Source organism: Eupeodes corollae, chromosome 2 (genome assembly GCF_945859685.1).
Source record: "Eupeodes corollae chromosome 2, idEupCoro1.1, whole genome shotgun sequence".
Lineage (NCBI taxonomy): Eukaryota > Metazoa > Arthropoda > Insecta > Diptera > Syrphidae > Eupeodes > Eupeodes corollae.
This window is the reverse complement of record NC_079148.1, coordinates 134,143,198-134,168,016: the sequence shown is the minus strand read 5'-3', so window position 1 is coordinate 134,168,016 and position 24,819 is coordinate 134,143,198. Positions and strand designations below refer to the sequence as shown.

Genomic DNA, 24,819 nt, shown 5'->3' with positions numbered 1-24,819 from the left:
TTAACCAAGGAATCTATATCTGAATTCCAACACGGTTTTATATCTGGGCGATCCACTACAACCAATATGGTACTATTTTCAAGATATATTGTAAATACCATAGAAGATAAGTATCAGATAGATGCGATTTTAACAGATTTTAGCTAAGCTTTTAATTCTGTGAATCATAACATTCTGGTGCAAAAACTGGAAATCTTTGGTTTCCATTCTAAGTTTTTAAGTTTGATTTCATCTTACCTAACGGGCAGGTCGCAAAAAGTTATCATTGATAGCTCTCTTTCAAAATCTATTTCATGCAATTCTGGCGTCCCTCAGGGTAGTCATTTGGGTCCTCTGCTCTTTAATATTTTTATTAATGACATTGCGTCAACTGTAAAATTCTCTAAGTGTCTTTTATATGCTGAAGACTTGAAATTATTTTTGAAGATCAAATGTGTTGAAGATTGCCACCTCTTACAATCTGATATTAACCTAATTGCGAATTGGTGTACTGCTAACAGTTTAAATCTAAACATAAAAAAATGTAATTTGATCACATTCTTCAAATCTAAAACATCTATTCATTTTAATTATTTAATAGAGGCTAATACACTTTCTCGAGTGGTTAAAATCAAAGACCTTGGCATAATTCTAAGTTCAAATTTTTCTTTTAAAAGTCATATTGACTATATTGTCAGCAGAGCTTATTCACTTGTTGGCTTTATTAAGCGAAATTGCGTTGATTTTTATACATCTCTTGTTAGGTCTGTATTAGAATATGCAGATGTTATATGGAACCCAACTTTTAGCACTTATTCTGATCAAATCGAAAAAGTCCAAAGGCGTTTTACAAAATTTATATTTTATAAAATGAATTGGAATTTTTCACCAGAGCAAGATGTATTTTGTTGGGTATTAAGTCTCTTGAATCAAGACGAAAAATTCATGATGTAATGCTTGTGAGGGATGTGTTATGCTACCATGTAAGATGCCCTCACCTTCTTTCGATAAAACCTATCTATGCGCCGCTAAGATCCTTTAGATTTGCTTTATAGCCCGGGAGCCAGCGTCATTATTCAATGTTTATGATGATAACGCTCACATTATTTTTTTATCTGCAGTTTAGGCAAATGTAATCAACCAAATCGATGCCTGCCACCTTAACAGTGGGGCAATAAGTGGCAAACATTTTTCAAAGTTGTAAAAAAACCGAGGTCACATGTCTAACATGATAAGACTTGAAACTGGTCTAGAACGTTAGTTGGCACTGCCTTGAAAAAGAAAAACCATGCCTGCCACCTGGACAGTGGGGCGAAGTTATCCTGCCACTGACCTAAAGTTTTAAAAAAAACCGTCAAATTGTTATACGTGAAGTATGATTAGATAGTTAGTTTGACATTTAAAATAGAGGAAAAACCATGCCTGCCCCTTGCGTCCCGGGGAGAAGTCGCCGGCAGGATCGAAAATAGTCGCACTGTCGCATACTGTATACAATCCAAAAATATTTTGTTTTCAGGTAGAAATCTGGGAGAGAAACAATGTTTTGATGAATTTTGTAGACCGTTTAATAAAGAACACTGAAAAAATAATATCAGCTCTAAAAGTCTAATATCACTCCAAAAAAGGGGGCAAAGAGGGGAAAAACACCCTTTTTAATCTATTAATTATTTAATTTTATCTAAACAGCTATGAATGTAAATGTATACAAGAAATATGCATATTTTTTGCATAATTTTATATCTTATAACAATAATATAAGAAAAAGGGGCACAAAGAAGGGCAAATGGGATACAAACACATTTTTATATGGTTTCTTGATATCCATATATTCAAAACGAAATTCTTTTAAAATAATAAGTTTTATTTCTGGCACTAATATAAATCAGACCATAAAAATTTGAGAGTGGTGCGGTGGGGGTGGTTATGGGTCTAAAACACCCTTAATTTTTTTTTTGTTTCATAACGAAACGTAATGTGTATTTTTTTGCAAAAGTCGTAACTTGCACAAATTTATAGGATTATTGCAATCTTAATTTCACATTTTTTATTTGTGAGATCCTTACCAGAATTGCCACTGGTATATATTTATTTTTAAATGAAACATTTTTTGCGATCAAAAATGTAAATTTTTTCAATATAAATGTCTATTTTTTTTTCAAAAACATTTTGTTTGTCAATGATGAAGTTGTTTTTATTTAATTCATGGATAAAAATGTTACTTTTTTTTAAATTATCAATTTATTTTCAAATGAATACTTTCGTTTTCCTATTTTTATACCTGAGTTCATACTTGTGCAAAAAAAATATAATTGGAAAAACCATTTATTGGCTGATTTTCATAGTAAATTTGTTTGTACCTGATTTCCTAATTGATGCCAAGAAAAAGTAATGGCGAAAAATTATTTTGCATATTTTACCTAAAAAGGGTTAAATGCTCTTTTCCCAAGAAAAAGTAATTAGGAAAAATAATTTTTGATGTTTTACCTAAAAAGGGTTAAAAAAAATAATCTTTTAATAGCTTTTTTTCAATTCTATTATATAAAAAGACCGATGAAGGGAGCTATTATCTTATAGTACGATTCCTTTTCTACTAAATAATAGACGTGTTAAGAAATTTGGTGCGATGGCTAATGTTAAACCAGTTTGTGTTTTTTGTGGTGGAAAAAAAGACAAAATAATTTTATTCAATCAAGAGCGTTTAGATAAATGTCTTGGAATTTTGAAAATTCGGCAAGCCAATAGTTTGGTTGGGTGTAAAGTGAAGTTTAATCCAATAAGTGAAAGTTAAGGTTATCATTCAAAATGTTTGAACAATTTTACTGCGCGTAAAGTAAAATATAAACAATCAAATGTAGAATCGGTAGCCTCCGAAAGTGAACTTAATTTATCAGGACCTTCAGCAGCTATGGTTTCACAGTAAGCATAATTTTTAAAATATTTAAAACTTAAAAGACCTTAATATATGTATGTAATTACGAGCCTCTTAAAGACAAGTTGACTTTTTTTGTTTCTCCTCCGCTTACAAATATTTCCAAATATCCGTTTTAGTTTAAAGTGCGAACATTGAATTAAACGAAGTATCCGAACAAAACTTAGGAGAACCCGAAACATCAATCTATGACACCTCAATCGCTGCATCAGAACTTATTGGTGATGATTTGGCTCAGCCAAAAGAGCAAGTATCTGAAGATCCAGCTGAAGAAGAGGAAACCGAGCAAAAAAATTTATTTTCTGCAAATTAGAACGGAAAATACATAAGGGTCGCATTAATATCTTGCATACCTGTTCTAAGGAAGATTCCATGGATAAAATAAAAGCTAAGGCAATGGAGTTAAACGACTTGAACCTGATGATGGAAATTGAGGATCGATTGCTACAAGGACACCCCATACTTTACCATGCCATTTGTTGTGTTCAAGTACAAAACCGAGTAAGAGCGATACAAAATGAACAGAAAGATGCCTCGGATGGGAAAAAGATAAGGGACAAAAGTAATTCAGCGTTTGAAAAATTTTGTTTGTTTGTTTTTTTTTTTTAAGGAGAGCTTGGTGTCTTTTTTGATCGAAGACTGGAAAAATCAAGAGATGGTGACATTCTTCAAAAATAAAACAGTTTATGTTAACTATAAAAATTGTTACAAATTTTTGGAAGTTAATGGAGCTGTTGTTAGAACAGAAGACGAAAATAAAGCATGTCCTGCACACGAAGAAGCCGACACTAAAGTCATTTTCCACGCCTGTCAAGTGGAGCCAGATTCGAATGTTCTTATTCGCTGTTCCGATACGGACATTCTCGTCATTGCACTTGGAAACATGCAGCACTTGAAAGAAAATATAAGACTTTGGCTGAAAGTTGGTAATGCAGAAAGGTTCACCAACGTGTCGAAGCTCTACGAATCATAGGGAATCATGTCAAGCTCTTCCAGGATTTCATGCTTTCACAGGATTTGACTTCAACCCTGCATTTTCAAAAAAGGCAAGAAGCGGCCACTTACAATTATTCAAAACTCAACTGATTTCATCGAAGCCTTCTCAAAACTGAAGAACTATCCAGACATCGAAGCACAGATATCTAACATACTAGAAAGATTTGTTTGCTGCATATACGGACTTAAACATTTTAATGACGTCAACGTAGCCCGGCTTTCAATTTTCGCCAAATCCTTTAAATGCAACGACATTAAGGAGACGTTCAAAATTAAAACAAAAAACTTTGATGGCTCAATTTTGCCACCCTGCAAGTCGGAGCTGCCCCAGCAAATTTTGAGATGTGCTTACATCTCAAGTATATGGAGTAATGCATACCGCCAAAATCCCACCGTTCTCTCTCCTTCTAACTGTGGATGGCAAGAAATATGGGACAAACTGGAGTTTAGGTGGTTTGAAGGTGACCAATTACCAACTTCGGTCAGCGAAGTTTTGATTAAGGATCATTCAAACATTAATGATTCAGGTAAATACATCAACTTTCCATCTTCCTTTAACAATTCATACAGTTTTTAATCTACTCATATGTTCCTTTAAGCAGACGCAAATATCCAAATTGACAACGAATAAGATGATGAAGAACCTACCCACAACCAAGTCAGCACTAGCGAAGATTCTGATGAAGAAGATATTTAATGTTTAATGGAGTCATTCAGAAGTGGCGAAGATGTGCTGTCCAGCATTTTTGACTAAATTAAAATCTTATAACGTTTTGAAAACAAATTAAAACCAAAACTAAAAGCACACACAAAAATGGTTTGAAACTTATTTGTTTTGTAAAGATCTTATGCCAGGTAACAGCAAAAGGTGATTCACCCCCCTCCTTACCCTTTTTCTGGTATAATTGTTATGAGGTATATATTAATGCAAAGTATAGGTATATTTTAATATACTTTTACTTTTTTAGATGTTTTGATAAAATAGATTAAAATGGGTATTTTTCCCCCTTTAACCCCTTTGCTTTGGAGTTATAAAAGACTTTTAGAGCTGATATTATTTTTACGGTGTTCTTTATTAAACGGTCTACAAAATTCATCAAAACATTGTTTCTCTCCCAGATTTCTACCTGAAAACAAAATATTTTTGGATTGTATACAATACGCGACAGTGCGACTATTTTTGATCCTGCTGGCGACTTCTCCCCGGGACGCCAGCGGCAGGCATGGTTTTTCCTCTATTTTAAATGTCAAACTAACTATCTAATCATACTTCACATATAACAATTTGACGGTTTTTTTTACAACTTTAGGTCAGCGGCAGGAGAACTTCGCCCCACTGTCCAGGTGTCAGGCATGGTTTTTCTTTCTCAAGGCAGTGCCAACTAACGTTCTAGACCAGTTTCAAGTGTTATCATGTTAGACATGTGACCTCGGTTTTTTTTACAACTTTGAAAATTAACTGTAAATTAATGCACCACGAGTGCGCCTGCAGCCATCGATTGTATGTTTTTCTAATGTAAAAACTGCCCGAAAAAAATAAATTAATCTATCATCAAATCTTTCAAAAATGAGTAACGCTGGCTCCCGGGCTATTATGAACAGTTTCACAGAACAAACTATGGTTTTAATGAGCCGGTCTCTAGAGCTATCATTAATTTCAATAAAGTTTGCCATTATGTTGACTTAAGTAGTTCGAGAGATTGTTTTAAGGAAAGTGTTTTGCTTTTATTTATTTTTTAATACTGTATATAGATATCGTTAAAAAACATCAATTATTGTCATTATTGTAAGAATTCTTTAGTCGTAATCTGTTAGCTGTAAATTGCTTGTAGATGTTAATAAATAAATAAATAAATAAAATAAAAAAATAACAGTGTTTAACTTTAAAAAAAAGCATCTATTTTTGACCGCGGTTTGCATGGGCAGGTACCCACTGTGGAGTGTACACATTTGAAAACGGTGTCATAACAAAGTGAAAATGCAGTTGTAATAATAATATATACTTAAAATACATAAGTTTCTATTAAGCTTTTTAAGTACACTCTTCTAGCTAAAATAACTTTAAGGGCATTTTCAAACAGACCACAAGTTGCATAACGTGGCAGAATGTTTTGAACGTTATGATAAGATGCCCATGCACATGCAAATGCACAAGCTCAAGTAATTTTCCAAAAAGTACCATCGTGGGTGAATCACGCTCTTATCACTTTCAAATAATTAGCATTTTTATTGTTTTTTTATTTATTATAATGATCAACTTAGCAACAAAATGTTCAACACTCATAAATAAAAGTTAATGTGCAATGTGCAATGTGAATGTGAAGAGTCTTAAATTAAGAGAAACTGCTCCTTGGATGGAAAGAGCCATAATGTAATAATGTGAGAATTTAAAAACTTAAAATGAAAGATACTTTTTAGCTTGCCTGTTTTGCTGGTTGTGATATTTATTGTAAAGGGGCTTGTCTGTTTTGAAACAAAAATTATGACAAAAACAATCCCCTTCAGTTTTTCAGTTTTCAAATTGTTCACCTCTCAACTGTTTTCGTATGGCAAGACGACGACCGCAACCCCAGTGACCACTTGTGATGATGATTATTTTAGACATTTTCAAGTCCAAATTAGCCCTTGATTTAAAAAAATATTTCAACACAGCAAAATGTAACAACAGAGAGTGGGGTCGACCAAATAAATAACCCATGTATCTATTTACAGTGTTGTATATATCCATTCCATATACCTATAAAATAATAATTGGGGGGCTCGTTCGAGTTGGCTACAGTTGATTGGTTATCTATTTATTAGCTTAGCGTCAGCAACAACAGTACGAGGACTGATTGTGACGTAAATCTTTATAGTGATAGTTAAATAATTCCACAACACCACAAAAACAAATTAAACAAATATTTTTGTATTGTGGTTTGAAATAAGTGTGGAAAAAAGTTTAAATGTGAGACTTGTGAGCTTCCCTCGAGCTTCTCTTATCAGGAAATATAAGTTTTCAGTGAGTTTTTGCGCATGAATTTTGATTTTGATAGTACAAAGATCAATAGACAGTGTTAAACAAGGTCAGACAGTTAGAAGAATAATAAGTTCTCACAATCATACTAAGCTATCAATTCTGATGATGAAAACAATATATATATTTTTATTTGTTAAAATGAAAATATTTTTCAAGTTAACTGATTTATGTTATTGTTTTTAAAAGATTGTTGTTTGTTTTAAGGGGAATATATGATATATGTTACATCTTTGTCATTTTTTCATAGGTTATTGCCTAGCCTAGAGGTGTTTCCACTAAGGCACCTCTCCTTATCCAGAAGGCAGCGGATGAATTCTCAAGATGGAATCAATGGTGCCGTATACAGTTAAGTAAGCTTCTTCGAATAATTCGGAGCCCAGGCTTATAAGGAGTTGTTTTATCCGGCTTCCCATCCTTGGAATTATGCTTAGGATCTGGCCTTTCAGGTTGGGGGTTGTGCCGTCGGGATAACTTCATGGCCACGTAAAAAATACCTTAGTTGCGAAGCACCATCACTGTTGGCAACCCAAGCATACGAAATAAGGACAACGAACTTCGGATCTGTACGTGGAATGTTAGGTCCCTTAACAGACCACGTGCAGCTGAACAATTAGCGGAAGCTCTAAACTGATGCAAGGCAGATTTTACTGCCACCCAAAAAGTGCGATGGGATGGACCTGGCAAACACAAACTAAAAGACTGCTACCGAGAACTAAGACAGCGTCTATTTGGATGTGAATTTGTTGTTGGAACTAGACTCTGGCAAAAAGTATTGAGTTTCAATAGTGTGAGCGAGCGCATCACGGCAATCTGCATCGCGGCTAAATTCGCCAACATAAGCCCCAACAGAGGAGAAAGATGAAGACACCAAAGACATATTCTTCGAGCTCTTGGACAAGACTTATGAGCAGTGCAATGGATATGACATTAAAATTATCTTAGGAGATATTAACGCAAAGCTAGAAAGAGAAGACATCTTTTGTGGTACAATCTGCAAATACAGCCTGCACGACACATCCTCTGACAAGGGATTCAGGCTAATCGATTTCGCCGCGGGGCGAGACGTTCTGGTAACTAATACGTAGTTCACGCATCTTGATATTTACAGGGGACATGGAAATCCCCTGATCAATCAACCGTCAACCAGATTGACCACATTGCGATCGAAGTACGACACTTCTCCAATATACAGGATATCCGAACATTCCGAGGGGCCAACATTGACTCGGACCACTACCACGTTGTAGCCAAGGTACGTCTACGGATATCCCGATCCAAGCCAAAACAAGGAAGTACTGTGAGAAGTTTCGACGTTGGACGACAATCGCAAGAGAATGCCATGTCCTTTTCCGATCAAGTCTCTAGTAACCTCTTAAGGAGTCCTATGCTGCCTGCTAAAGCATTGAACAACAGTGGCAACAGTGGTAACATTGCCTTGCAGCCATCAGAGATGCCGCCTCTGAAGTGCTAGGCTTCACACGGCCGTAACAGTGAAACCCCTGGTTTGACGACGAATGCCGGCAAGCGCACGCAGCGAAACAACAGGCATACAAAACGGCGCTGCACAAGAGGAGCAGAGCTGCTCGCGAGCTCTACGAGCAGAAGAGGAGAAAGAAACACCGGCTTCTTGGATGTCACAACAGGAATGAGGTTCGTAAATTTTACCAAAAGGGAAAAAAAAACTCCCAAGGGTATCAGCCACGAACCGAAGCCTGTTAAGACGATCAGGGGATCATCGTAAGAACCGCAGTCGATGTTGAGAATATGGAAAGACCACTTCTCCAAATTATATAATGGCGATGACGAACCGAATTCCGCTGTAAGGGAGATAGAACCACTCAACCTCGGCGACGCAGATCAACAATTCCGCCTACCCGACCTTGACGAAGTGAAGATAGCTATATCTAAACTTAAGTCAAACAAAGCTGCTGGAGCTGACGGCATCGCTGCCGAACTGTTCAAAGCAGCAGGCGATGACTTGGTACGGAGCATGCACCTACTCATCTGCAAAATATGGTCGGAAGAAAGCATGCCCGATGAGTGGAATCTCAGCATAGTGTGCCCGATACATAAGAAAGGAGACCCTCTAAACTGCGCCAACTACAGAGGCATCAGTCTCCCTAACATTGCGTATAAGATCCTCTCTGCCGTATTATGTGAACGTCTGAAGCCATTCGTCAACAACCTGATTGGTCCTTATCAGTGTGGCTTCAGACCAGGAAAGTCCACTATCGACCAAATTTTCACACTACGGCAGATCTTGGAAAAAACCCAGGAGCTTCAAATCGATACCCACCATCTCTTTATCGATTTTAAGGCCGCGTATGACAGCATCTATAGGGAAGAGCTCTACAGAACAATACCTAGTTTTGGCATCCCTGTCAAACTTATCCGTGTGTGCAGAATGACGATGGAGAATGCACGCTGCTCTATCAAGGTCGAAAAAGATCTTACCGATGCATTTGATGTCAAAAAAGGTTTTAGACAAGGCGATGCACTGTCATGCGACTTCTTCAACATCGTTCTGGAAAGAATTGTACAAAACTCAACCGTCAAAACCAGCAGCACAATCTTCCAAAGGTTCATCTAATTACTCGGATACGCAGATGATATTGACATAATTGGAAAATCAAAGCGTGATGTCAGTTGAGCGTTTTTGACCATTGCGACGGAAGCGAAGAAGATGGGTTTAGTGGTCAATGAGGGCAAGACCAAGTTTATGCTGTCATCAAAAAAGGACACTGAACAACGACGTCTTTGAAAAAACGTCACCATGGACAGCTATAACTTTGAGGTAGTTAAGGACTTTGTCTACCTAGGCACCGTTATTAACACAGAAAACGACACCAGCGCTGAAATCAAACGAAGAATAACTCTTCTGCTTCTTTGGACTTAGAAGGCAATTGAGAAGTAAAGTCCTCTCTCGAGCATCTAAAATCACCATCTATAAGACACTCATCATCCCGGTTCTCATTTATGGCGCTGAGGCCTGGACCCTGTCAAAGAAAGATGAAAGCGTCTTAGGATGCTTTGGATAAAAATTCTTCGGGTGATTTTTGGTACCGTACGCATAGATGGAGAATGGAGTAGAGGATATAACGACGAACTGTACGGGCTGTACAGCGACACTGACCTATGGCTATGTCATGTAGAGCGAATGGACATCAACGCTCCAACCCGGAAGGTCTCCGAGTCCAATCCCGAGGGATGGCGCAGTAGAGGAAGACCGCGACTCAGATGGCGCACTCAGGTGGGTGAAGACCTCAACCAACTTGGCGTGCGAAACTGGAGAGAGCTAGCTAGGGACCGAGCTGGATGGAGACACCACCTTAAGTAAGTAAGTAATTTGCCCGCAAATATTTAAATTGGTCTTTGCAGCGATAGAAGACAGTTAAGCGATGAGAGCAAGTTTAATGTGCTTTCTTTGGACGGCCTAGCGTTTGTACGGCGAGAACCCAATATAAGCCAAATCATGATCGGGCTTCTTTAAAACATGGTATGGGGTTATTTTTCAGGTCAGGGATGTGGTCCCCTTGATCAAGTAAGTGGTACCAAAATATATTGGAAATAGTAATGCTTCCATATGCCGAGAAAGATATACCGTTGGTGTGGAGATTCCAACACGACAACGATCCAAAACACATCTCGAAGTGTGTTAAAGAATTTTTGGAGTTAAAAAATGTTGAAATACTACATTGGAAACCTCCATTCCCTCTCCTGCTCACCATCGAAAATTTGTGGGAAAATTTAAAACGCTAATAAAGCGGGCCAGCGGTTCTCGTCTCGACTCAGGTGGCGCACCCAGGTGGGAAAGGACCTAGGGACGGAGCTGGCTGGAGACGCATGTTGGTTGAGGCCCAGGTCCGCCCTGGACTGTAGCGCCACCTTAAGTAAGTAAGTATTCGATTCCTTCCAAAAGTGAAAGTGTTTTTATATTCTTATAGATTCTGCTACAATATTCCAGCTTAAGGTAGTTTAATTCTATAGTTGAAAAACAAGCTCATGACAGATATCTGTCATTTTGAAAAAGTAAGCAGTATCTCTTTTAATTATAAGTTCAAAAGCTCTGTTATTTAATAATTAACCTTTTACCTTAAACACATTAACAACAACGCCAATTATACTAAGTTTTAATAAAAACAAATTAAAACTTAGTATAATATTTTTAAAAAAATTAAAATTTTCCAAAACCGTAGCGTGTGATTGGTGTATAAAGATAATCGAGATTAAAAATGTTTGTTTTTATATTTTGTTTACTCTTTAATTAAGAAGTACTGTAATTACTATTAATTTAATTATTTTGTTTACAAAATAAGAATTTTTTCAAAATTTTTAAAAATATAAAAGTGATATAAATCGCTAAAATATTTTGTAATTGGTCAATTTTATTCAAAATTATTAAAACACAATTATTGGCGATGGTGAATTATTGATATTGGTGAATTGATATTGGTGAAATTATGAATGCACATTAAGATCAAAACTACATTGAAAACTAAAGCTTGTTTTTTTTGTTTAATTTAAAAATATTTAACGAAACTCTACAACATTTAAAATGTCTTGCATGAATAATGTTTTTTCCAATACCTTCAGGTCGTCCTCTGACAATCATGACGATGTCAGTTTTAAAATATTCTTGATTTTTATGCCATAATACAAACAAACAAAAAAAAATATTATTATAAAAAACATCGATGAAAGTTTATAAATTTATTGATAGGCTAGACGAGAAGTGATGAAGAAATTTTTTTAATTGTTATATAGGATAATAAAATGCATTAAAATCCACAAATAAATAGATAGTTAAGTTGCAGTAAATATTTATGTTGGTGTTATTATTACCAAAACTATCAACTTTTATATTTTGTTTTAAATATTAAACGCATGCATTGACTTAGTAAAGAAAAGAACGCATAAAAATACCGTTTTATATAAGATAAGCGAGTTTTTGCCACAATTAGGTTTTTACATTTCTGTGAAATTTCGATTTTTACCAATGATTTAAAATTGACAAGTAGTTTTACTTTATTTACTCTAGCTGCTTGTTTGAAGAACAGTTTACGAATGTTAAAAACGACCCTGAATTATATTACTACGAAAAGTTTAATCAACTTCAAAACTTAAAAAAATTAAATACTAATAACATTCAGTGATTGGGCCCAATAAAAAAAAATCTTCGCCAAAAAAGTGTAGCCTTTACAATTCACAATTTTTAGAACATATATTGTTCTTTCTTAACCGAGTGATCAACAACGAAGAAATACCAAAGGATTTCAAAGAGTCATCCATTTTAACGATCTAAAGGGTGATTTTTTTGAGGTTAGGATTTTCATGCATTAGTATTTGACAGATCACGCGGGATTTCAGACATGATGTCAAAGAGAAAGATGCATTTCATCATATATAGACTTACAAACGAGCAACGCTTGCAAATCATTGAATTTTATTACCAAAATCAGTGTTCGGTTCTAAATGTGTTTCGCGCTTTACGTCCGATTTATGGTCTACATAATCGACCAAGTGAGCAAACAATTAATGCGATTGTGACCAAGTTTCGCACTCAGTTTACTTTATTGGACATTAAACCAACCACACGAATGCATACAGTGCGTACAGAAGAGAATATTGCGTCTGTTTCTGAGAGTGTTGCTGAAGACCGTGAAATGTCGATTCGTCGCCGTTCGCAGCAATTGGGTTTGTGTTATTCGACCACATGGAAGATTTTACGCAAAGATCTTGGTGTAAAACCGTATAAAATACAGCTCGTGCAAGAACTGAAGCCGAACGATCTGCCACAACGTCGAATTTTCAGTGAATGGGCCCTAGAAAAGTTGGCAGAAAATCCGCTTTTTTATCGACAAATTTTGTTCAGCGATGAGGCTCATTTCTGGTTGAATGGCTACGTAAATAAGCAAAATTGCCGCATTTGAAGCGAAGAGCAACCAGAAGCCGTTCAAGAACTGCCCATGCATCCCGAAAAATGCACTGTTTGGTGTGGTTTGTACGCTGGTGGAATCATTGGACCGTATTTTTTCAAAGATGCTGTTGGACGCAACGTTACGGTGAATGGCGATCGCTATCAAACTAACAAACTTTTTGTTGCCAAAAATGGAAGAACTGAACTTGGTTGACATGTAGTTTCAACAAGATGGCGCTTCATGCCACACAGCTCGCGATTCTATGGCCATTTTGAGGGAAAACTTGAGAACAATTCATCTCAAGGAATGGACCGGTAAGTTGGCCACCAAGATCATGCGATTTGTCGCCTTTAGACTATTTTTTGTGGGGCTACGTCAAGTCTAAAGTCTACACAAATAAGCCAGCAACTATTCCAGCTTTGGAAGACAACATTTCCGAATCGATGAGATTTTGCAAACTTTATGCGTTTTTTTTTTTAAAAGTTCTCAAGCTCTTAAAAAATCACCGTTTATTAACGATATTGTTTTGAAATGAACTAAAGGGTGTCCCAAAATTAACGCAAGATTTGAATTTGCCGCCATTTGTGCAGTGAAGTTGGCAACCCTAAAAAAAAGAAATTTGACAGCTAACAGTATAGGGTTATTAAAAATGGAGCGTTACACGATAGAACAACGTGTCTTCATTATTAAAGAATATTTCAATAGTGAAAGCTTGGCGGCTGCAGTTCGAAAATTTCATACAAAATATGGTCGGAATAGTGTTTTAACTTCGTCAACTGTGAAGAGATTAATTGAAAAATTCATGGAGACTTGATCCGTTGGAGACGCCAAACACACTGGTCGTCCAAAAACAAGCCAGCAGTGCGTGAGAGTGTTGCTGACCATCCAGAAACCTCAATTCGACGTCGTGGACAAGAATTGCAAATTTCAATTTTCATACTCACCAAAGATCTGTGTCTTCATGCTTACAAAATTCAATTAACACAACAATTGAAGCCTAATGACCATGGACAGAGAAGAGAGTTCGTTGAATGGATTATTGAACATCAACAAATGGACCCTGATTTTTCGAGAAAATCATCCTAAGCGATGAAGCACATTTTCATCTTGATGGCTTTGTCAATCGCCAAAATTGCCGCATTTGGGGTTCGGAAAACCCACATGTGATTGTCAAATAAACAAATGCATCCACAACGTGTGACTGTATGGTGTAGATTTTGGGCTGTAGGCATAATTGGGCCATATTTTTTTGAAAATGATGCTGGTCAAGCAGTGACTGTTACTGGTGTCCGATATCGCGACATGATTACACAGTTCTTTCTGCCAAAATTGGATTATATTGATGTGTCCAAAATGTGGTTTCAACAAGACGGTGCCACATGTCATACAGCCCGTGAAACAATTCAATTACTGCATGAGACATTTCCAGGTCGTGTACTCTCTCGTTTCGGTGATCAAAATTGGCCTCCTAGACCGTGTGATTTAACACCATTAGACTTCTTTTTATGGGGTTATTTGAAATCATAAGTTTATGTCAACAACCCCACAACCACCCGTGCATTAAAGGAGGAGATTCAACGCTGCATCAACGAAATTCAGCCACATTTATGCAGAATGGTCATTTAAAATTTCAACAAAAGAGTGCGCGTGTGCATTCAAAGCCGTGGAGACCATTTGTCCGATGTGTTATTCCATACATAACCCTATCCTATGTACTTTACGAGTCAATAAAAATATAACTATCAAAAGACTAAAAACGGCGTTTTCTATTTAATTCAAATCTTGCGTTAATTTTGGGACACCCATTATATGTATGCTTTTGTAAGTGGTATTCTCAATCATTTGATCTTACTCTCACTAAGATCCATTTTATTGAGTGCAAGATAAAAAAGAGTATACAAGCAATTTTTTGGCAGCTGGCGAATCAGATACTAGAAATTTGCCTAACTTTCAAGTCCATTATATTGTCTGAACTTGCGTTTTATGCGTTTTTTTTTAAAAAGTTCTCAAGCTCTTAAAAAATCACCGTTTATAAAAAAGGAGATCCTAATCTCCCCGAAAACTACAGAGGATTCTATGTTCTCAATTCATTACAAAAACTGTTTACTCAGATGCTATATCTTAGACTTCTACCTTGGGTTGAAACAAACAAACAAACTAATTTGTTTTCAAGCTGGGTTTCGAGCTAACCTCTCTACAGTTGATCAAATGTTTACTCTAACTAATGTCGCTAAACGTTTTTTGGATAAGAAAACTAATCTCTCTGCTTTTTTGTAGATTTTTAAAGCTGCCTTTGATACTATAAATAGAAAACTTTTACTTTTCAAAATAGCAGGTGTTGGATTATCAACCAATTTTATAAGAATATATATGAAATTTCTTACAAATACAACAGGGGTAGTTTCTAATGGTAGAATCTCTTCGCAGAAATTTAAGACAGATGTGGGTGTCCGCAAGGCTGCATTTTGAGTCATTTGCTCTTCTCACTTTTTATTAACGACATTGGAGACAGTGTTCCAGGGGGTGTATATTATGGTGATTTGCTTATTTTGCTTAACCAGTATTTGCTTAACCAGTATTGTAACTCTTGCGATCTTCAAATAAACACAAGTATGGTTTTCAGATCTCATAATCATAATGTCAGAAATGACCATTCTTTGAACCTTAATGGTGAAAGAATAGAGGTAGTTAAAAAATTTCAATACTTGGGTTTTACAATAACATGGTTAGGTTAGGTTATAGTGGCTGTCCAAGATGGAAACGGACACACTTTTGCCAGTTTAATGGCCCATTGTGATTCCACATGAATCTTGAGGCTTCCTTCTAAGCTCAATGGAACCAGCTTGAGTCCCTTACGAAACGTGAGAGGCTGATTATACCGATATGATTTAGATCGTTAAAGAAGAATTCTCCTAGGTAATTCTTGCGTTTTCGAGCTAGAGCAGGGCATGTGCAGAGAAGATGAAGAACCGTTTTTTACTCTTCCTCGTCCATACAGCTTCTGCAAAAGTCATTTGAGAATACGCCTAGTCTCGTGGCGTTCTTTCCTATTACAGTGTCTGATAATGACTCCTATTATCGAGCTTATATGCGATCTGCTTAGAGAGAGCAAGCACCTTGAACGTTTTAAATCCAGTGTTGACCAGATGTTTTTTGTGGCTTGACACGTGGTGATGTTGTTCCTCCTGGTGCCTGCCCTATTCGTAGCGTCTTGCATTAGCAACAGTTTACAAGTAGCGATTGGTATGCCAGTACTTGCCAAACGTGGTAGGATGGGTTGTACTGCCTTACAGTTACCTGGAATGTCTCTATGGCCTGGCACCCAGCAAAGGTGAATATTAAACTGTTGCGCCATCTCCATTAGAGATGATCGACAGTTATGGGCTGTTAAAGAGTTTGTAGAGACAGAGTCCAAAAATTTGATAGTGGCCTGGCTGTCAGAGAAAATACGGATATCAGATATTGATATCACGTTTTCTTTGAGCCAAGACAAGACTTCCTTAATCGCCAAAAGTTCAGCCTGAAACACGCTACAATGATTGGGAAGGCGGAATGAGAGACTTAATTTCAGTCGTTCAGAGTACACACTTCCACCAATCCCTTCTTTGGTTTTTGAGCCATCTGTGTAAAAATGGATTGACTCATCCTCCAAGAATGTCCTATCCTCCCAAAAAGATCTGGTAGGTATAGAAATCTGGAAGTTTCTGTCGAATTGTAGTTGGGGGATGGTGTAGTCTGTGTGCTTTGGAATTGATTCTAAGGACCTTAGAATTACGGAGTGGCCAATGTTGTTGTTAGTCCACTGCGACGAAGCATTGAGGCGAATAGCAGAGCTTGCAGCTATTTGTTTTTGTAAACCCCATTTATTACCAATAGCTTTTTTGCAAGAAAAGAGAGCTACAGTAGCTTTTTTGACTCTTTCCTGTACGTTTCGTTTCCAATTTAGTTTTTTGTCTAAGACAAGACCTAGGTATTTAGCCTCGTCTAAGAATTTTAATTGGATTCCTTTAATGTAAGGAGGGTTGACAAATGAAATTTTGTATCTCCTCGAAAATAAGACCAGATCGGTTTTGTGTGGGTTAACACCCAGTCCACATCGATCAGCCCAAAGTATTAGTCTGTCCAAGGCATTTTGTAAGAGTTCTTTTAGGATATTAAGATGCTTTCCTGAAACTGCTATAGCAACGTCGTCCGCATAGGCTATCACTCTGAAACCCTCCGCATCCAGACTAGTTAGGATTTCATTCACCACTAGGTTCCAGAGGAGAGGGGATAGAACACCACCTTGCGGTGTCCTTCTACTAACGAATCGTCTGCTAGAAGCATTAAATTAATTAACTCCCGAAGCGAACTCTCTACATTTAGAGATGTCGGTGCAGATGTGATTGCAGATGTGTCCACGTTGTTAAAGGCACCTTCGATGTCAAGGAAAGCAACCATAGTGAACTCTTTATGATAGAGGGAATATTCGCTGGTGCGTACTAAAGTGTGTACTGTTTCCACCGATTTACCCTTACAGTAGGCATGTTGAGACGAAGACAGAAGTCTTGTATCGATACGTGCCCTTAAATGGATATCAATCAATCTTTCCAGGGTCTTAAGAAGGAAGATGATAGACTCATAGGTCGTAGATCTTTAGGATTCACTTGGGAGCATTTACCTGCTTTAGGTATAAAAACAACTTTAACTTCTCTCCATGCCGAGGGAACATGGACCAGGTAAAGACAGCTGGTAAAAATTGCCTCAAGGATTGGTGCAATTATATCAGAAGCCTTTTGAAATTCGGCTGGTATTATTCCATCTGGTCCTGCAGCTTTAAATGGTTTGAAGCTGTTGAGAGCCCATTGTAGCTTATTCTTTGTGATCAGACCTTGTGGATATGTTGTATTCGAACTTGAACGTATAAAACTGTTACAACATACAATTTAAATATAAGACTTCATATAAAAGATAAAACATCAGTTGCGAAATCACCCATTAACTGCATTTGGTCAAATGTATCGAACCGATGGTTAAATTCAGAGTATTTGATGCAACAATTAAAAGTTCACTCTGTTATGCTTATGAAGTGTATGGGTACGAAGTATGTGAAGACTTTGAAGTTATCTAGAGATATTTCTTCAAACGTGTATTTAAGGTCCCTTTAAACACACCTAAGTATGAAATATATGTCGAATCTGGACTACCTCCAATTTTCTTAAAAAACCTTAAGGCAAATGCGGACTATATTGTCAAAGTTTTAAAGAGATGTGATAATAATCTTCAAAAAAAATACTCATGATGCACTTCAGCGTTGTTACACGCCATTCAAAGATTGGCAAGAATTGGCTGCTAAATATAATACGATAGTGAATTTAACCATGAATAACTTTGGTTCATGGAAGGATGAATTCTATGACTGCATCTCAGCAATTGAAGAAAAAATGTTTCAAAATTCTATGAACCGTGCTAAAGAATCAATGTATAGCGAAATCTAATTATTTTTGAAAAGAATTCACAGTTAAAGAGATGAGTTCAATATTTAAGATCCGAACTGAAATGCTAGAGCAAAATTACAGACCTCATAGGGTTCATATAAATCATAATAATTGTAATCTTTGCAACCTTAATCAAATCGAAAACGTTTATCACTTCCTAGCAGAATGTCCAATACTCCAAAAAATTCGACTTTTATACTTTAGGAAAAGCTTTCTTTCTACAGAAGAGAGTTACTCAATTGTAAATGGTGAGTGTGGTTGGAAACTTCTTATCCAGTATGTTACTAAAGCTATCGCTTACAGAAATACTTATGTAAATCTCTTTTAGAATCAGTGTATTATTTTTTTTAAGCTTAACTAAAAGCCCATCTTTCAGTAAATAATGAATCCCTTAAGCTACCATTACTCTTTAATCGCTTAATTTATCAATCTTTTAAATTTAAATACAGTAGTATATTTACATTAGCTTCTTTTAGTTTTTATTAGATCTGATGATAATAAAGTCTTAAGCTCCAATGGTATTTTGTTAAAATATGTCTCTGTTAACTGCCAAATTATATTTAATGTTAAAATACTCTACACTTTTTGATTTTCAATTTTCTTGCTGTGTTTTAAATTTAGAAATGTAAATTTTAATGCAATAATTTTAGATATAATCGGCAGATGGCTTTTAAGGCATGCTCGTGAATTTTTTTTGTTAAAAACAAAATTAATCGTCAATGATTCCGATCTCCAATTTCTTTATGGAAAGAATTTACCATTAGCAACATAACGGTATTTATGCGTTCATTTCAATACTAAGTTACATTTATTCAATCTCTAAGATATTTAAAAAAACTGAAACTATTTTAATTAATTTGAAATTCATAAAACTTACAGTAGAATGCCGCCAAAATTTAATTAAACCATGAATGTCAGTAGATGGCGCCAGTAGCAAAAAGTCTCGCCATTCATTAAAACTTATATTTAAACTACCATCTTGATCCATTCTGAAAGGATACAAACATGCATAAAATTAGATGTTCATAAATATGTTAAGTTATACCAACCTCTTTAGTAAATGCTTTGCTTCAGCTTGATCAACTTCAATACCTAAATCTTTAAATGCCGATATCAACTCTTCCAAGTCTACTTTTCCTATAAGAAAATAAAAGAATATTTGAGTTTTTTTTTTCAAATTTTGATATAAAGATAATTTTTAATTTACTTACCATCACGATTTTTATCCAAGTGAGAAAATTGAAGTCGAAGATTCTTTTCGTGCTCCCGAACATAATGCACAAATTCAGCAAGGCCCACATCTCCACTTTGAGTTTTGTCAGATTGTTTTAGAAAATTCTGAAAATTAAAGTAAAAAAAGTTTTAAGAACAAATTACACTTTCAAAAACGCTGCCAAAGAAGAAGAAGTTCTTTATAATGAGTAATGAAAATAACTTTATTCAAGAAAACTGAAAATATGTAAGAATGCTTAGTAAGTATTTTTTTCTAATTTACCCCCTTTTGAAGTTTTAAAGTGCCAACACCCCAAAATTCTACACAAAATTGTATAGAAATTGGGTAAGTTAGTGAGGCAAATACAACGGAGTTGCTTTTTGTTCTTAAGAAAAATATTGAAATGGTGATAAAGTAAAGGGTATTTTTATTGCACACATGTCCTCTGGCCCGAATTAATAGGGGGGCTAGGGGGGACTGTAGCCCTGGGCCCCGCGGAAACGAGGGCCCCATCCCATTAAGAATTTGTAACCATAAAACCGCGATATTCAAACTGTACAATCTAATAAACCCCAAAAAATAAAATTAGTTGAGCCCATAAAATACAAACTCGAAACTCACAATTAATCTCATAAACTTCAATCCCACATAGCTCAAGTCGCTATTATATCCAAAAAGTCGAACCTGCATAGCCCAAGTCTCTATTAACCCAAAACTGTATATTAAAAAAAATCCATGCAGCCTAACTCAGTAAAAATTAATCCCAAATCACAAAAACTCGAAAGCTTTATATCCCAAAAACTTTAAACCCATGTAGCCCAACTAGCAATTAATCCCATAAAGTGGAAAATTTACGAGTTTGTCCATAACTCGATGGTCTTGTATTTTTAATGCTGCTTAGCTGATCATCAAAACCGAAAATTATTAAAGTTGAAAATGCCCTTATGGCGGTATCCTGGAAAGAGATTTTAAATAGATTTGACGCCACCAATTCGTATTTGGAAAAAGTAGAACTAGATTTAAACGTAGCTAAAAACATGATATTGTATTTCATTAAATATTTAAAAAAAATACACGACATTATTTTTTACAAATTGAAATAGAATCGAAAGCGTTGACCAAAGAAGTAGCTCAGCTGCATCAAAACATTACGAGGTCGGGTTTGAAGCAAATAAAATTAAACAGTTAAAGGTTTTAAATCTTTATTTTTTAAAAATCACATCGTTCAAATGATGACCATTTCGTTCAATACAATATTCGAGCCGTTTTACGGAATTTTTGAAAACTTTTTGCAAACTTGCAAGCGATTTCGGTCTCAAATTCGTACAATGTAAGTCCAAGGTGCGTGGTTTATTGATGTAGACACATTTATTTTATTTTATTTTATTTTATTTCGTGATTGCTAAATAACTGTAAGATACAATATCTTATAAGATAGTTATAAGCTTATTTTACAGAGTTGAGCAAGCAATTAGTTAAATTAATATTAAAATTGAATCAAATATAATTAAACGATAATGAGAGAGAGAAAAGAATATATATTTATGTATAATACAATTTTTAAATTTCATTTAAGTATTTACTGAAAAATGACTTTTTAAAGCCTTTTTAATTCTTGTTGTGTTTTGAATTTCTTTAATATTGCGTGGTAAGGAATTCCAAAGATGGACTGAATTTACAAAAAATTGACGCTCGGAGGTTAAAAACGAATAGCGAGGATGAATCAGTTGACGAGATCTATTCGAGGTAGCAAAACTAATTTTGTCAAAACAGTATTGTGGTTGGCGTGTAAGCAGTATATCAGAGAGCAAGATCAAACTGCGAAGTTCAAGATAATTTTCAAACGGCATATCCAGCAGCAGCGTAGCAAAATCAGATATTCTATCGTATCTTCGTAGGCCAAAGACGTAACGAACAGTACTATTAAAGGCAACATTGAGTTTACGTTTGCTTACGTAATTGCAGTTGCAGTATATTTCGCAGCCGTATGTCAAAATCGGTAATATTAAAGTTTTGGCAAGAAGTAAACGTGTTTTTACCGGCGTAAAAGACTGGGTAACCCATAATGCACGTAGAACACCATATACTTTGCCGACAAGTCCATTTATATGATTGTCCCAAGTCAAAAAGCGGTTAAAAGTCACTCCGAGATTTTTGGCAGTTTCAACATATTCGATTGGAGCATTGCCCAACAAAATCGGCGGAAAATAATCAAGATCTAGACTCTTTCTAGATATAACTACACATTTTGATTTTTTTGGGTTCAAAATAAGACCATTTAATTGGGACCAATTTAAAATTTTTTCAAGGTCTTCATTGACACAGAAAGCTCCATGCTCAATGAGTCCAAGTGGGCAGCTTAGGTACAGCTGAACGTCATCAGCATACATTTGACAAGAACAATTATCAACCAAGGATGGAAGTTCATTGACGTAAATAGAGAACAATAGAGGACCCAATATGGACCCCTGAGGAACACCAGAAGCAAGCGGCAAAAAATTAGACAAGGTGTCACCAACTTGAACTGCTTGTGTTCTATTAGTCAAATAAGAATAAATAAGCTTCGTAGCACATGGTGAAAAATCAAACTTCTGGATAAGCTTTTTACATAAATTGAGATGGTTAACTGTGTCGAAAGCCTTTGAGAAATCAAGCAGAACCAAAAATGTTACCTCATCCTTATCCAACGCTTGCCTTATGTCTTCAGTGACGTTCAAAAGTGCTGTGATGCAGCTGTGCTTTTTACGAAAACCAGACTGTTTAGGTGTAAGCATAGAACTCGCCGTAAGATAAATATTGATTTGTTTCTGCAAAATTTTCTCAAAGACTTTTGACAAGTACGAAAGGACTGAGATAGGCCTGAATTCAACGCTTTTTGCGTTTTTTGGGAGTGGTATGATTTTGGCTACCTTCCACAGGTCAGGATACAATCCCGACATTAAAATCGTATTGAAAGCGAACGTAAGATATGGCAACACGATAGGCAAAATCATATACAAAAATTTAGGGTGAATAGAATCCAGTCCAACAGCGTTTGACTTAACAGACAGCAGACCTTCAATAACATCAGCAGTATCTACAGAGCAAAAACCAAAACCAAGGTTATCTGACTGATCCGTAAATGGTAAATGGTCTGATGTACTCGACGAAGACACCAGTGTCGATGGCAAAGAGGCAAAGGTTTGGTTGAGTGTATTAACATCTACAACCTCAGCTGCCACGTTTCTTGACTTTCCAATACCAATATTGCGTAAGTTCTTCCACAATTGTCGCCCGTTCAATGAAGTACTAAGCTGATGAGAGAAAGTTTGTGATTTGACTAATCGTATTTCAGCAACAACTTTGTTACGAAGCAAACAATACGTACGTCGCAACTCAATCAACCGATAACGCTTCCAATTGTTGTACGCATCATCCCGTTGTTGCATTAAGACTCGTATGTTACTCGTAAACCATGGCTTATTATTTGGTTTTAAAATTTTAGTTTTTAACGGTACGTGAGTGTCATACAGTAGTTGAATATTTTGAGTTAAAAACTCCATCTGTTCGTTTGAAGATGGCATATAAAAAATACGATCCCAACTAACGGCCCTAGTGTGCTCTTCTAAAAGTTGACCATTTACGTTGTTAAAATCACGAAAAGTGATTTTTTTGACAGAATAATCAAAGCTAAATTTTATCGTCAAAAAAATTAAATCATGCTTTGAGAAAGCAGGTGCGGAAAGCTGATCATACAAGGCTACGTCGTCTAAGTCACTAACCAAAAATAAGTCTAACAGTGAAGCATACCCACCGAGGTAATGAGTTGGTATGCTAGAGTTTACTGGCCTTAAATTAAACATACGCATGCTATCAGACAAAATATTGTGGTTCAAAATGTTGCAATTAAAGTCTCCACATAGGACAATATTAGGAGAACCCAGCGAGATTTCTTCTAAGAGTGAAAACAAGGGTGAAAAGTCAATATGTCGATTTGGCCTATAGATTGCTCCTAAAAGTAGGTTACCCTCATTTCCCACCAGATCAACGAAAAGATATTCAATATTACTACCTGCCTCGGATGATAGCTTAAGTTTGCATTTTATAGTCGCTTTAACATAAATTGCCACACCGCCCCCAATACGATCCTTTCTATTTAAGCGAAAAACGCGGTAACCCTCTAAGCAACACACCTCATCACTAAATTCATCCCTTAACCATGTTTCAGTAACACAAACAACATCTACATCCGACTCGACAAAGATATCACGAAATTCATCAATTTTCGGAAGCAAGCTCTGTGCATTGATGTGACAAACCCTGAGACCACATTTCTGCTTGCTCAGAACTCTGACCATCGAACGCAAAGTTCCTGCCGTATTCATCACTGGTACAACAACAAGAAGAAGAAAAGCAAAGAAAAATAATTTCAATCGAAAAAATAAAAGAAACAAAAATATAATTTGTAAAGAAATAAATTTAAATCAAAAAGAAAAAAAAAAATAAACAAAATAAAAGTAAATAATTTAAATTTAAATCAAAAAGAAAAGAAAGAAACAAAATTAAAGTATTAATTAAAAAGAAATTGAAAAACAAAATATTATTTAATTGGTATAATTTAATTAATTGAAAATAATATCAAGATTCATATGAAATTGCTGATCTGGCAACGTCCTCAAGTCCCTCGATGCAGTCAACAAGCACAGCTGTGTCATCAGTTTGACGTTTAACATAAACTTTCCCACGTGCGGTGTAGACAGTAGATAATTGTTTACTTTTTTTTAAAGCAAGTGCACGTTGCATGATACATTTGTTATGCTGGGTTAAGCTCTCGCGGATATAGATGGTAGGGGATGACGCGGAGGTGGATGCTACATCCAAAGCAAAGTTAATGTCACTTAGGCAGAGGTGTTTATTGTTTATTTTTCTATAATTCGCGATGGAAGTCAAAACATAATTTTTATCATACGGAGAATTAAACTTTATCATTATCGCAGAGTTGGGTTTATTCGGTTGCGAACGAGTGCGGTAAATATTGCTTAGAGAGGGAGGCTTTATATTAATTGTGCTGCATATTAAATTAAATATGGACCTAAGATTTTCGTTGGGCATGCACGGAATACCAAATATGAAAGCATCTCTCGCGATAATTCTATTTTCGTAAGCGTTTAAAGTGATTTTAAGTTTGTTTATTTCAACGACGGTATGATCAAAGTTATTATTTGCACTATTAATTTGAGCGGATTTTTCGGTTAATGAAGCTTTAGTGGTCATGCATTCAGAAGTTACATTGGCAAGTGATGTTTTGA

The 24,819-nt window shown here is 35.8% G+C and overlaps 1 protein-coding gene across 4 annotated transcripts in view; it reads right to left on the bottom strand.

Moving 5' to 3' along the window:
* The window catches only part of LOC129946385 (calcium-binding mitochondrial carrier protein SCaMC-2-A), a 90,832-nt gene that overhangs the window by 39,076 nt on the left and 26,937 nt on the right, over window positions 1-24,819 (bottom strand). Inside the window, exons 2-4 of one of the 4 annotated variants that reach the window (XM_056056542.1) lie at window positions 19,530-19,656; window positions 19,368-19,455; window positions 19,196-19,307 (exon numbers count right to left, since the gene is read on the bottom strand). In XM_056056542.1, the coding sequence (XP_055912517.1) occupies window positions 19,196-19,307; window positions 19,368-19,455; window positions 19,530-19,656 (327 nt within the window). Of the gene's footprint in view, window positions 1-6,315; window positions 6,463-11,510; window positions 11,559-19,195; window positions 19,308-19,367; window positions 19,456-19,529; window positions 19,657-24,819 lie in introns of those variants that run through there. The other 3 variants (XM_056056546.1, XM_056056548.1, XM_056056547.1) reach the window with 3 other exon arrangements.